Source organism: Pleurodeles waltl, chromosome 11, assembly GCF_031143425.1.
Source record: "Pleurodeles waltl isolate 20211129_DDA chromosome 11, aPleWal1.hap1.20221129, whole genome shotgun sequence".
NCBI lineage: Eukaryota > Metazoa > Chordata > Amphibia > Caudata > Salamandridae > Pleurodeles > Pleurodeles waltl.
In genome coordinates this window covers 17,606,891-17,622,272 of record NC_090450.1, presented here as the reverse complement: position 1 = coordinate 17,622,272, position 15,382 = coordinate 17,606,891, and the positions used below count along the sequence as shown (strand labels likewise).

General features: G+C 46.0%; 1 protein-coding gene across 5 annotated transcripts in view; it reads right to left on the bottom strand.

The window, feature by feature from the left end:
- Positions 1-15,382, bottom strand: part of LOC138265246 (mucin-4-like) — a 422,755-nt gene that overhangs the window by 67,829 nt on the left and 339,544 nt on the right. For all 5 annotated transcript variants that reach the window (XM_069212831.1, XM_069212835.1, XM_069212833.1 and 2 more), the window contains 2 exons: positions 11,570-11,668; positions 3,140-3,256 (listed from right to left, as the gene is read on the bottom strand). In XM_069212831.1, the coding sequence (XP_069068932.1) occupies positions 3,140-3,256; positions 11,570-11,668 (216 nt within the window). The remainder of the gene's footprint in view (positions 1-3,139; positions 3,257-11,569; positions 11,669-15,382) is intronic.

The following is a 15,382-nucleotide window of genomic DNA, read 5'->3' as shown; positions in this document are numbered from 1 at the left end:
GGATGGAGCTCAAGACAGCTGTCCTCTCAAGCGCAAACAATGTGGCACTGGCCATTAGCCACAGGACTCAATCTGGCTGCAATACACATTCCAAGGAAATTGAACCAAGAAGCAGATTTGCTCAGCAGGTACCACGAGGAAAATCACAAATGGGTCTTAAACAATGTAGTTCTTTCCACTATATTTAAAGAATGGAAACTCACAAAATTAGACATATTTGCCACAGAAAGCAAAATGCCATGACTTCACAATCAGGGCACCAGAACACAACTCGCTGAACAATGCTCTTTTGATCAATTGGTCAACTCCATTTGTTTATGCTTTTCCACTATTCCCACTGATTTCAAGAGTGATTTTGAAACTTTGCAAATCGAGAACCAAAATGATTTGAATAGCCCCAGACTGGCTGAGACACTGGTAGTATCCAGACCTTCCACACCTCTCAACTGTGAAACACAAGAAAATACTTTGCAGCCCAGACTTACTAACCAGACTACAGGGCCAAATTCTTCACCCGAACCTTCAATCCTTGAATTTGGCTCCATAAGTCAGACAATATGGACATTTAAATCTTCCTCAGGACACAACAGCATTTGGGAGAAATGGCTGGGACAGATGGAAGAACCTCCCGCCTCTTCACACTTGATGTCCATGTATCCTCTCTGGGTATTTGCCCCATAATATTTCACACGTTTGTACTGTGGTTTACCAGGTATGTATTATAATGAACTGTCTGTGTGCTTCCTTCTTGTGCAAAAACAAATAAAAATTGTTGATCATAAAAGCATCTTTCCCAGGTGTGTATGGCCATTTTAAAGGAAGAAAAAAAACATCAACATGCTGTGCATTAAAATGGAAAGGATTCTGCATACCATGTCATTCCAAAGGTGTCAGCTTTATTACATCTCAAGAAGAAGTACTTCTCACATATTTGTTACATTCAGAAAAATACAAAGTTCAGTTCTCTTCTATAAAAGTACACTCAACAGCCATAACAGATCACAGAAAATCTCCCCATCAAATTACTTTTATTTAAATTCCAGTGAATAAAAACTTCCTGGAAGGACTCAGTTTGTCCACCTAACAGAAACCCATCACCATCATGGGAGCCAAATTTGGTCCTCACTAAACTAATGAACTTTCCTTTTGAACCCATTTATAGGGCCACATTACATAATATTTCAGGGGAAACTGCCTTTTTATTTGAAATCCTACCATCAAGGAGAGTAAGTAAAATTCAGGCTCTGCCCTCCATATAATTTTTCATGCTAATCAGATGTTTTATGAACACATCTCTCTTTCTTACCTAAAGCAGCACTGGACTTCCACATAAATCAAACTATCAGATTACCTGTGATTATTCCTAATCCTTCCACATCTGCTGAAAGGTCTCTACATTTTCTTGATATTAAAATAGTTTTACATTTTCACTAAGATAAAACAAAAGACATTAGACAGATAAATCAACTTTGTATCACTTATGTTCACATAAGATTTGGATTAGCTACTTCAAAGCAGCCCATTGCTAGATGGATAGTAATCTGTAATTCACTATGTTACAAACTTTATCAGGCAGGCCTGAGGCATATTCCATAAGAGGGAAAGCTGCCACTACTGCATGGTTTGGAAATGTCCCTATTCCAGACATCTGTAAAGCAGCAAAATGGAAATCAATTCACATGTTCATGAAACATTGAGTCAACACTGATACCCAAGCTAGGGTGGGGCAGATATTATTATATTCATATATTTTTGTTAGCAGCCGATTTGAATTGTATTTCTTAAGTTTGCTACTCTAGTTAAGCATTTATGACTATCAATGAAGATACTACTATGCTGAAGAAAAGTTTACATACCTGTAGTCCTAGTTCTGCAATGTAAGAATCTTTATTGAAGTCATAAATGACTAACCCTTTTACCCAGCTGCTGCATTATATCCTCATGTTGAGTCAAAAAGATAAAATATACATAATACACATTACCTATACACTTTCCTCCTAAAAAAAAAAAGAACTGAGTAAGAGAGACAACTGCCAGTACAAGGCATTCTGGGTAGAGGTGCTTTCCAAGTCCTTAAAGGGATAGTCTCTTTTTCATTTCTGTCTCTGGGAAATGAAAGCCGACAAGAAGCTAGATTTTTAGCACTCATGTTCAATGAGTAAAACATTTATATAGCCTACGTTTTTCTATTAAAAGATGTTGCAGTATGCAAGTGGCAAGTTAGTAGTTGTAAAACATCCAGAAAAAAATTGCACCTTTTTGGGATTCCATTCAACAGATGTATTAATATTTTCATGCTATCTGCATGTGATTCAGCTAAATACTAGTCAGTGCTTAATTTGTAAATAAAAACTTGCCGGTGCCCAACACGCAGCTGCTGCAAGGAAATGTGGGAGCACCGAATACTGAGGCAGCTTAATCCTGAAGCCACCTCGGGCCTCTTTAATCCATTTAAAGCCACTCCCTGCCCCTTCAGCTCACTCTTGCAGCTTTCTGCTTTCTCCCTTAGTGACGTTTTTCGTTTTTCTCTTCCGCTGTCTTTCCCGTACGTGTCTTTTGCTTGCAGTAAATGCTTGAGGCAGAAAAATAAGTGACAGTGCTCCGCACTGGAAACAACAAGCACAAATTAAGCACTGGTGCTAATGTTCCAGGGTCTGCGAAACCAGAGGGGAATTATTCAGGCATTTATGACTTCATTGAAAATTCCTATGATTCAGAACCAGGAGTACAGATAGGTAGCCTTTTCTTATTTCTCCTATTCCTGTGTTTGATATTTGTCACCTTTTTAATGTTCCATATTTTGTGATCTCAGTCTAACACTGCTAGGAGCCACTCCTTCAATTCGCCAATCCATGTTTCTGAGGACTGCAAATGTGTTCTGAATCCTGCCCGCTAACTAAGTATCTATTTTAGATCCTTATTGATGGATGCAGTGGTTGTTTTCACTGTTTGTATGGAGGAGTTTGTGACCTTCAGGATGGATGTGCCAGAATGTTATTCTGTGTATCTGGGATAACATACATCCATACCTAGCAGATAAGGCTGAGGTCTTTGCTTAGGCTTACAACAGTGGATGAGGAACCGCAGTGTACACATGTAGACAAGATATCAGACAACCAAAGGATGAATTTAGGATTACCTGAGAACCCAGCATTACAGGCGCACATGTAACTTCCAGCGGTGTTAGTGCAGGTGGCGCTTGGATGGCATGGCTTTTTACTGCACTCATCAATATCGGCACAGAATGTTCCATTACCTAACATGGAACAAGAAACTATTCAGCAAATTGAATCACAATATACATCAGTGATTAGCCAAAAAAAGATCCAATAAATTATGGACAGTGTACCAGTGCTGATGTGGCAAGGGCTTCACTCTACACACAGGTAATAGAATTAATCAACAAACATGCATTTCACATAGGATCAGCAAAAAAGCACAGCACAAAATATATGCATTCTATAAGGAGTCTAAAGGCCATGGAATTCACCATTATCTAATGTCAGTGGGATATGGAACACAGCATGGAAGTAATCACGTCTTAGGTACAGGAACTTCCATTTGATGCAGACAGACCATCTATACTTGTCTCTATCGATATGTGGTCTTCAGTGAATAAGTCTGCCCACCACACAGTGCAACCACCCGAAAGACAGCAAGTGAGGAGATGCTTATGTGATTGCAACCCAAACAAACAAGTTATTTATCTTCAGTAAAGCCTTATCTGGTAGAAACTCCATCTAACCCTAGATTCCTTAACTTAGAATTATCCCTAGGCGTAAGGCTGGATCCGGACATTTTTCTCAGCAGTTCCTTTGCACACTGGTAGGTGGCATTGTTCAGCTCCACGTGGCATTGTAGGCGTTGTATGTGCCAGAAGTGATATGTGCGGTGCTTATATAGACACCATCCCAGAGCCTGATCTCAGTTTCATTACTATTTTTTCTGTGCCAGAAGCACAAAGCCATACTCAGGTTGTATGAACCAGTGTGCCAGATTGAGGTCCTTAAGGACCTCTTTAGGTGGGTTTGGAAGACCGGGGAACTTGGGAGGGTGGTAAGGAATCTACAGCTATATTGAGTCTCTACCAGATAAGGTGTTACTGTATATAAGTACCTCATCATCTGACAGAGAGTTCTTACTGCAGATTCCTTATCTTAGAATAAATATCAAAGCAATATCGCCAGGAGATGGATCAGTGGACTGTTTATACTAAGAAGTCCTGGAGGATCGAATGGGCAAAGTGCCCATCAGGACCGACCTGACTGTCCAGGCAGTAGTGCTTGTGAATGTGTTCAGCGATATCCACATAGGTGCCTGACTGATGTCTAGGACAGGGACTCCGCAAGCTATTGCAGTGGTAGCAACCTTGGCTTTGGGGGAATAAGCCCGCAAGCCCTCAGAAAGTTGCTTCTTGGACAGTACATAGCAGTTCTTTATGCAGAGGACAATCTACCTGAAGATGGATTTCTTTTGCACTGCTTTTTCTTTCTTCATTCTAGCAAAGCCCACAAAGAGTTTATTGTCTACCTGAATGTTTTTGGTACACCCAATGTAGAATGATAACACTCTTTTTGTATCCAGACAGTGGGGTATCTCTTCTTGCTTGGTAGGGTAAGTTGGAGAAAAGCAAGTCAGCAGCATAATGTTCTGCCCCACTTGAATTAGTGTTACCATCTTGGGTACGAAGGAAGCAAAGGTTCTGAGGACCAATTTGTCCAGGAAGAAGGTAGTATACAGAGGGTGGGCTGAGAGCCCCTGCAACTCACTAATAGTTCTTGCAGATGTAATTGCCACCAGAAAGACTGTTTTGAAGGTATGTAGCCTAAAAGGACAGCTGAGTAGTCAAGAAAGTAAGAACTACCATAAGGTCCCATTAGCAAAATGAAGAAGGGGGCATGTGTTGTGGACCTTTCAGGAACTGTGTCACAGCAGGTGACTTGAGCATGGAGGGTTGATCCAGCAACCACAAGAATGCAAAGATGGCTCAAAAGTGCACTTTAACTGTGCCCAAGGCAAGGCCGTGACTGGCGAGGGATCAGGCGGCCAGGAGATCATCAGATAAGGGTGCAGACAGGGGATCAATGGATTTGGCAGCACACCAAGCCACAAATTTGTCCCCTCTGGAGGGGTAGACAGTTTTAGCAGAGGGACGCCTGGCTGCAAAGATGACATTACTCACTTCAGGAGGGAGAAGAACATTCACAACTTTTTCCTCTGAAGCTTCACAGTGAGTTGAACAATGTGCAAGCTTCAGTGCATAACCCTTCCCAGCTGCTGTGACGGGAGATCCTCTCGAAGACCAGCCTGATTGGAGGACTTTTGATCATACTCAGGAGTTCTGAATACCATACTCTCCATGCCCTATCTGAAGCTACAAGAATATCTTGAGTCTGGTTGTTCCTGATTTTCTTAAGAACTTTGAGCAGAAGTGCTATTGGTGTAAAAGCTTACAAGAGGCTTGACCTCCACTTGAGACAAAAAGTATCTGAGCAAGAGCAGCCTTGGAAGCTCTAGCGTGGAAAAGTGCTGACATTGCACATTCTCTGCGGATAGATCTAGCTAATGTTCTCCCACGTAGCGGGACAGACCTTCCACCACTTCGGAGAACTTGGGAGGACCACCTCTGGAAGGAGATTCCATTCATGATTCACAAGGCATCACTCGCTGAGTTTGTCTGCACTGATGTTTAATGAACCCGCCAGGTGCTGCATGACCAGGAAGATGTCCTGACCTTCCAGCCATGTCTAGAGGTAGAGAGACCTCTCAACACAGGGTGCAAGACCCTACCCCGTTGTGTTTGTTCCAGTACCATATGACGGTGGTGTAGACTGAACACCTGAGCCAGCCTCCCTTTGATGGATCAAAGGAAGGCTTTCAATGCTAAGCTTATCGCTATCAGCTCCAATAAGTTGATGTGGAGCTGAGACTCTGACGGACACCAGTACTCTGATGACCACTTCTGATAGGAGCACCCAAAGCATTCATAACAGTACTAAGGACTTTAAATTGAGTACGTTTCTCAGTAAACAGCCGGTGGACCTTATGAAGGAGCCCAGAAGAGGGACAAAACTTAGGTAGTTAAAGCAGTAATCTGGCCACAGAGTATTGGACCAACTGCAGCATTTTTAATATTGTTTTCTTGCCACCTAGATAAAGGATGTTCCAGTAGTCCAGGCGGGACAGGATAAGTGATTGATTGATCAACTGTGAGGTTGGTAGAAACCGATAATGGGTTTAAGCCCTCTGAAAGGCCAAAACAGCTGCCAGCAAGAGTACTTACTTGGGTCTCAAAGCTGAGGGAATAGTTCAACCAAATCCCCAGGTTTTTAATCAATGGTTTAGGTGATGGAGGAGGCCCCAGGCTTTCCAGCCACCAATGATCTCCTCAGGATTGGGTGAGCTTTACAGACAGCAAGATCTCAGTCTTACTGGAGTTACGTTTTAGGCAATTATGTTCCATCCAGCTGGCCACCGTCAGAATAAAGCTGTTAAAGTTAACTATGACTTTGGAGGCATCAGCAGAGAAAGAGACGATAAGTTGGGTATCATCTGCAATACGAGATGATGGAGAGCCCAAAGGGATTCACAATCTCAGCCAGCGGTCGGACACATATGTTAAAGAGAGTACGGCTCAAGGAGGAGCCCTGAGGGACACCATTCTCAAAGGGTCTGGTAGAGGATAAGAGGGGAGGAGAGATAACCTGAAATGATAGGTGGCTGATGAAGGATGCAAACCAAGACACAGCCTTACTGTGGATGCCAGTATCGCAAAGGCACTGTAAAAGCACCTTATGCAAGACAGCATCAAAGGCAGCTCTATAGTTCACTTTGCCCATAATAGCTCTGATGAAAGGGAGCATCTGAGAGGCACTCAGGTGTGATTTTGGAACTTTGATAATGAAGGACAGCAAATGCATGAGGTGCGCCGGAGTCTTCACTTGGCTGATGACTGCTGGGGTGAGCCCACCTTCAGCATCTAATCATTGAGATAGGGGCAGGCTGGTGTCCATGACCTCCTTAGGTGGCCAGGGACCACCGGCTTTACTTACGTGAACACCCAAGGGGCACTGGTAAGGCCAAATGGGAGCACAGCAAACTGAAAGTGCTTGTGGCCTACCATGAACCGCAGGTAATGCCTGTGGGCTGGCAGGAATGGGATATGTAAGTATGCATCCTGCAGTTCCAGTACAACCATCGAGGATCCAGGGCTAACAGAATCAGAGCCAATATGAGCATCTTTAATTTATCTATTTTCAGGTAGGCATTGAGAGAGCAAAGATCTAGTATAGGGTGGTGGCCTCTGTTCATTTTGGGTAACAGAAAGTAGCTGGAATAGCAACCATAACCTACTTCTAATGATTCCGAAGGAGGTCACAAATTCACGGCCAGGGCCGATCTGGATCCACCAATGGATCGACTGGCACTGAGGGTGAACCCACTGGTAGGAATTTTGTTGGTGCCCTTCTCAAACCCGTTACCCAAAGGCACTCCTCAGGTGTCTAGTGCTCCAACAAAAAGAAGAATGGCCTCAAGGAACTCAGAGTTGGGCGTGGGTCACTCTGGCTCTGGGAAACTCAGGGAAGCAGGGAGCAGACCCAGACTGAGGCTCCACGGGGACGACGTGGGAGAAGGTCATAGATTTGTGGCCTCATTCCTGTGCCTCAGCTGATGACTTGGACTGGAATGGAGAACTTGAAGAGCACTTCAACTTCTTGGACTTCTTCTTGTTTGACTGTCCTGAAGATGTCCTGTCTTGAGATGATGGCCTGCGGGAGCGATTCTGGGAATGGTCCCGGGATCTCCCTCACGAGCAGGACCTGGAGCAGTGCAGAGTCGGGTATCAAGCGCCAGGAGCTTCATGGCTTGCTCGCAGCTGGTCTTCAGATTCATAGTCTTACAATGCAGGCAGACTTTGCAGTCATAGTCCAGCTCCATGAACAAAAGACACATCAAGTGGGTATCTGTCACAGACATCTGCCTGTGACCGGCACCAAAAAAGTTTAAAACCACTAGTTTTTTTTAGGGGACATAGTCAAAAAAAGGTGTAAAGGTTCGACAAAACACTGAAAAGAAAGTCAGTCAAAAAGTGACTGAGGGCAGATTGAAATGGATCCGTGCTGATGGTGTGGAAAGAAAGAACTGGGGTCAGCAAGTCACTTCTGACACAGACAATGCCACGCAGAGCCAAACATGAAAGTGCCCCTTGTGGTCTGCTAAGCATCAATGGCTGAGCTCGCCTACCTTGGCATCCAATAATCCTTCCAGGTGGTTCATCGCCAGAAAATCCCTTGATGGTCCACCCATTTCCAGAGGCACAGTGCTTCCTGGCGGAGGGCCCATGACTCTACTCTGCTCTGCTTGTGCAATACCACATGGAGGTGGTGTTGTTCGTAATACAGGTGGTGTTGTTCGTAAGCACCTAGGTAGGCCTTCCCTTGATGGATGAAAAGAAGGCTATCAACACCAAGCAGATGGTAATCAATCAATCAATCAGCATTTATAAAGCACAACTTATCACCCGGGGGTCTCAAGGTGCTGGCTGGGGGAGGCGGGTCAGTCGAACAGCCAGGTCTTGAGGTCCTTCCTGAACTGATCAGGTGAGAGGGACTGCCTGAGGTGGAGCAGCATGGTGTTCCAGGTCTGCACGGCAAGGTAGGAGAAAGATCTTCCTCCAGCCGTGTTCTTCTGGATCCTGGGGATGGTGGCGAGGGCTAGTTGAGCAGAGCAGAGTTGCCTAGAGGGTGTGTAAAAGGAGAGGCAGTGGATGAGGTAGGCAGGGCAATGTTGTGGAGGGCCTTGAACGAGTGTGTCAGGAGCTTGAAAGTGATGTGGTTTGTTGATGGGGAGCCAGTGTGGGTCTCTCAGGTGGGTGGAGATGTGGCTGTGGCGAGGGATGCCCAGGATCAGTCTGGCCGCAGGGTTCTGTATTCTCTGGAGTCTAGTTTGGATTTTCTTGTTGATTTTGGAATAGAGTGCGTTGCCGTAGTCGAGTTTTCTGCTGCGAGTGCCTGGGTGACTGTCCTTCTTCCGTCAACAGGTATCCACTTGAAGATCTTCCGGAGCAGGTGGAGTGGTAATTTGGCGGGCCATGACAATGACGGGTTGAGAATGATGTTGAGGTTACCTGTGAGGTCCGTAGGCAAATGGGGAAGTTCTGAGAGCACTGGGCCACCAGGAGGCATCCCAGGCAGTACTGGTGGGGCCCAGGATGAGGATCTCCATCTTGTCTGAGTTGAGCTTGAGCCAGCTGTCTCTCATCCAATCAGCGACTGCCTTCATTAGGTAGTGAAAGTTATTTTTGGCTGTAATGTTTTTTCTGTGAGGGAGAGAAGGAGCTGTTTGTCGTTGGCGTATGAGATGATGTTGAGGCCATGGTATCCGACAATCTCGGTGAGCAGGGTCATGTAGACGTTTTTGAAGGTTGGGTTCAGGGAGAAGCCCTGGGGAACTCCGAATTCATCGGCTTTTAGGTGAAAGGTTGGAACCGGACTCTCTTGGTTTGGCCAGTGAGAAAGGAGCAGATTCACTGCAGGTCTTTGCCCTGGATGCCGGCGTCGTGTAGTCTGGTGAACAAGGTGGTGTGAGAGACGGTGTTGAAGGTGCCAGAGAGGTCGAGGAGGATGAGGGCTGCTGTGTCGCCGCAATCCAGTGGAGTGCGGATGTCAGCTGTGGCTGCTGGGAGTGCAGGTTCAGTGCTGTGGTTGCTCCTGAATCCAGATTGGGAGGGGTCGAGGTTGTGTTTGGTCTCTAAGTCAGTGAGCTGACTGCTTTTTTAATTACCGTGCCTGGAAAAGGGAGCAGCAAGATCGGTCTGCAGTTTTTTAGTTCCGTTGGGTCTGCGGAGGGCTTCTTCAGTAGGGGTTTATCTTCATATGTCTCCAGGCGTCCCGGAAGGTGGTGGCCTCTAGGGAGCGGTTGATGGTACAGCATAGTTCGGGTGTGATGGTGGCGCAAGCTTAATTGAAAATGTGGTGGGGGCATGTGTCCGAGGGTGACCCAGAGTGGATGGTATTCATGAGCTTCAGGGTGTCTTCCGGGGTGAGGAGGGTCCAGTGGTTCATGATCGGTTGGTGGTTGGGGTCTGTGTCAGAACAGCTATATAGAAATAAGCATCCTGTAGATCCAATGTCACCGTCCAGATTCCAGAGTCGAGAGTCGAGGGCAGTCAGGACCTGGACCAGGATGAGCGTCTTGAATTATTCCTTCTGTGGAAAGGCAACTGAGAGGGGGCAGGACTAAAATAGGATGAAGATCTCCATTCTTTTTTGGCACAGGAAGTAGCAGGAGTCACAACCACAAACCATTTCTGATGCCAGAATAGTCTTGCTAGTCATTTTGTCAGAAAGGCCTTGAACTTCCTGCTGTAAAATGGTCAGTCGCTCCGGGGATGGTGGAAGATGCAGCAGAGCGGTCAGGAAGCTTAGGGCATACCTCTTCTGTACAATTTGTGAGAACCACCTGTCTGACGTTCAAGCCTGCCAACCTGGTAAGATACGTTGGATCCTGTCTCCAACCGGGTGTCTGGGCTCTACTAAGGGCATTATAAAGAGGCTTGGCAGGGAGGCTGCAGGAAGGACAGTGGGCAGACTGGTGAAGTGCCCCTGACCACTGGCCCAGTAGGTGTTGTAGCCTCAGCCATGATAGTCTGGGTACCTTGCGGAGGCTGAAAATGCTCTCTGTATGGGTACCTCTGCCAAAGATGTGACATGAACAAAAAGATTGATGTGGTTGACGTGGTGAATCAGATAGGTTCAAGTAGTGCGCCGTGGCCCTGCTCTCTTTGAAACACTCAAGAACAGAGTCTGCCTTGTCCTCAAAAAGATGGGTTTGATCAAAGAATATTCCATAGGAAAGCGGTAGAAGAAATCTTGCAGCACCAATATCGATGAGGCAAGATGTCTATGACTTCTTGCAACCTTCCTTATTGCAAAGTACTGGATTCATAGGCCCAACAAATGCTGTGCAAACAAAATGGTATGTTAAACCAATTTTTTTGATGTTTTATTTTAATTTGCAACTTCATCAAAGCTACGACCCGCAGGGTGTGAGCTTGAGGAGTAAAAACATATCCATCAAAATGTAGATTTTGCAAGAAAAATTGCAAGCCCAACATTGGGGAAGAATTCCAACCCATCAGTAATATTTTGGGGGCAGGATATTTTACCAGCCACTGAGTTTTACCAAAAGGGATACATTTCACAACTTTTCTTGAAAGGATGCCGTGGTCCAACATTTTTAATTAATGGACAAGACACAGGTTTGGAATTGTTGAAAATTGATTAGCACTTTGGCGGGTATGACATACAAGGCATTGTGGTAGATCAGCAGGGACATGATAACTAAGTAACACTGTAAACCAAAAGGAAGGTGGGGTAATATGAGTAAACATGTTCTTTTGGACCAAGACACTGATGACAATTACAATCAAGAACTGTCTATAAATAATCAAAGCCTCTATCCAGGTTATCTTCCATGTGTCTTTCTCATGAATACTCTCTCTGCCCTTGACCCCCCCTTCCAACCCTAGTCCCTTGTTTAGTCAAACAAGTCAGAGTGGCATGCTCACCGGCAAATCCGGGTTTGCAGGTGCAACTGTAGCTTCCAACTGTGTTGATGCAGTTGGCATTTAAAGCACATGAATCCACCTTTGAACACTCATCAGCATCTGTGAATGAAACACATTAGTAGGTAGGTTACTATCAAATAGTGTCATAATCTGTGGCAGTGTTTAGGCTCATAAATAGAAACAGATAAAAAGTACAGTCTAAATATATATTGCAACATATAATTATATTGTGAGAAATGTCTAGCTGTTGGAATGAGTGTGGCAATTGCAGCTTGCTCTCCATCAAGCTCTTCAACTGCGTTTTGCCAAGCCAAAATCATAAAGTCACTGCTCCCAAACTGCCAAAAAGAGCTTCATTCCATTTACAACTCCTTAACACCAGTGTGGTTTTCTATGCAGTTAGAAAGTAGAAGTTGCGATACCACTTCCAATAAACACTTCCCTCAATCCACAAGATCGCAACCCCTTTGAACACAACTCTTCATCGCCTTTTTTGGGCAAACTGTTGGGAAAAGTGTCCTTTACCCAGTTACAGCAACACAATAAAGCACATTGTCTTCTCATCATGTGCCAGGCAGGTTTTCATCTTGGGTTTCTGTACAGAACAGGCCATTGTATCTGCCTATGGTGACCTAAGATAGCTAGTGGGCAGCACTGGTTTTGGAAGCAAGGTCCCCCTGAACCTATCTGCGGTCTTAAACATCTTGAACCCTGTTAGAAATGGGGTCTTTGGTTGACAGTCAGGTTACCCCCTGTTCAAGCAAGGACCCTCACTCTAGTTAGGATAAAAGAGAATCACCCTCAGCTAACCCCTGCTTACCCCCTTGGTAGCTTGGCAGAGCAGTAGGCTTAACCTCAGAGTGCTGGGCGTAAAGTATTTGTACCAACACACACAGTAACTTAATGAAAACACTACAAAATGACACAACACCAGTTTAGAAAAATAGGAAATATTTATCTAGACAAAACAAGACCAAAACGACAAAAATCCAACATACACAAGTCAAGTTATGATTTTTAAAAGGTTTAAAATAAAAAGAGTCTTTAGGTAGTTGTAACAACACACTAGCGCTGCTAGCGTGAAAATGTACCTGGTTTGCGGCAAAAATAACCCCGCACGGGCGGTGTGCGTCGAAAATAACCCGGCACGGGTATATGCGTCGAAAACAGCTCGGCTCGGCGAGGCGCGTCGAAAAAGCCAGCCACGCGACGGTCCGAAGTCCCGCGGCGCTGGTTGCGATCTCTCAGCCTTCGTCAGCGATGCTGCGCGTCGTTTCTCCTGCTCCGGGCGTCGATTCTCCGGTCGCGTCTCCAGCGGTGTCGTTTCTCAGCTGCGGAGCCGGCGTTGCGTCGTTTTCTCAGCCGCGATCGGATTCGCGTCGATCTTTTCTCCGCACGGTGCGCGGTGCGTGTATTTTCGTCCTTAGGCTGCCAGCCTCTCCTTTCAGGGTCCCAGGAACTGGAAGGGCACCACAGAGCAGAGTAGGGGTCTCTCCAGAGACTCCAGGTGCTGGCAGGAAGAAGTCTTTGCTATCCCTGAGACTTCAACAACAGGAGGCAAGCTCTACATCAAGCCCTTGGAGATTTCTTCTTCAAGATGGAAGGCACACAAAGTCCAGTCTTTGCCCTCTTACTCAGGCAGAAGCAGCACTGCAGGAAAGCTCCACAAAGCACAGTCACAGGCAGGGCAGCACTTGTTCCTCAGCGATCAGCTCTTCTCCAGGCAGAGGTTCCTCTTGATTCCAGAAGTGTTTCTAAAGTTTGTAAGTTTGGGTGCCCCTCTTATACCCATTTTAGTCTTTGAAGTCACCTTCCTTCAAAGGGGACTCACACCTCCTTGTGAAATCCTGCCTTGCCCAGGCAAGGCCTCAGACACACACCAGGGGGCTGGAGACAGCATTGTCAGAGGCAGGCACAGTCCTTTCAGATGAGAGTGACCACTCCACCCCTCCCTCCTAGCAGAGATGGCTAATCAGGAAATGCAGATCACACCCCAGCTCCCTTTGTGTCACTGTCTGGTGTGAGGTGAAAAACAACCCAACTGTCAAACTGACCCAGACAGGGAATCCACAAACAAGGCAGAGTCACAGAATGGTTTAAGCAAGAAAATGCTCACTTTCTAAAAGTGGCATTTTCAAACGCACAATCTCAAAATCAACTTTACTAAAAGATGCATTTTTAAATTGTGAGTTCAGGGATCCCAAACTCCACCTGTCCATCTCTTCTCTAGGGGAATCTACACTTTAATCATATTTAAAGGTAGCCCCCATATTATCCTATGAGAGAGACAGACCTTGCAACAGTGAAAACGAAATTGGCAGTATTTCACTGTCAGGACATATAAACCACATTACTATATGTCCTACCTTATCCATACACCGCACCCTGCCCTTGGGGCTACCTAGGGCCTACCTTAGGGGTGCCTTACATGTAAGGAAAGGGAAGGTTTAGGCCTGGCAAGTGGGTACACTTGCCAAGTCGAATTTACAGTGTAAAAATACACATACAGACACTGCAGTGGCAGGTCTGAGACATGATTACAGAGCTACTTATGAGGGTGGCACAACCAGTGCTGCAGGCCCACTAGTAGCATTTGATTTACAGGCCCTGGCACCTCTAGTGCACCTTACTAGGGACTTACTAGTAATTCAAATATGCCAATCATGGATGAACCACTTACATATAATTTAAACAGGAGCACTTGCACTTTAGCACTGGTTAGCAGTGGTAAAGTGCCCAGAGTAACAAAAACAGCAAAATCAGAGTCCAGCACACATCAACAACCTGGGGAACAGAGGCAAAAAGTTAAGGGAGACCACGCCAAGGATGAAAAGTCTAACACGTGTCCCCCCCAGCTAAAAGTGGGGAGCAACTACCCAACCTCATGGGAGTTCTCATCACTAAGGCGGAAGAACCTGGACAGACCATCAGCATTGGCGTGTTCTGTACCGGGTCGATGTTCCACCGTAAAGTCCATCCCCTGTAGGGAAATGGACCACCTCAACAGTTTTGGGTTCTCACCCCTCATCTGCATTAACCATCTGAGGGGTCTGTGGTCGGTCTGAACTCGGAAGTGAGTCCCAAACAAGTAGGGTCTTAGCTTCTTCAGTGCCCAGACCACAGCAAACGCTTCACGTTCTATGGCACTCCACCTACGTTCCCTGGGTAGTAACCTCCTGCTAATGAAGGCTACGGGTTGATCTAGGCCCTCTTCATTTAGCTGTGAGAGTACTGCTCCAATACCATGCTCTGAGGCGTCTGTCTGTACAACAAACTCCGTGGAGTAGTCAGGTGCCTTCAGCACAGGTGCTGTGCACATGGCAGCCTTCAGGGCATCAAAAGCGTTCTGGCAAGCCTCTGTCCAGATCACTTTCTTGGGTTGCTTCTTAGAAGTCAACTCAGTTAAGGGGGTAACAATGGTACCATATCCCTTGACGAACCTCCTATAGTATCCTGTGAGACCTAAAAAGGCTCTCACTTCAGTCTGGGTCTTGGGAGGCTCCCACGCCAGAATCGTGTCAATCTTAGGCTGTAGGGGTGCCACCTGGCCACTCCCCACCTGGTGTCCTAAGTACACAACAGAACCCTGCCCTATTTGGCACTTGCTCGCCTTAATAGTGAGGCCTGCCTTCTGCAGGGCCTCTAACACTCTCCAGAGGTGTTGCAGGTGTTCCTCCCATGTGGAACTAAGCACAGCAATGTCATCCAGGTAGGCGGCACTGAACTCATCCAGTCCTGCCAACACCTGGTTGACCAACCTCTGAAAGGTGGCAGGGGCATTCTTCATCCCAAAGGGCATCACATTGAAGTGGA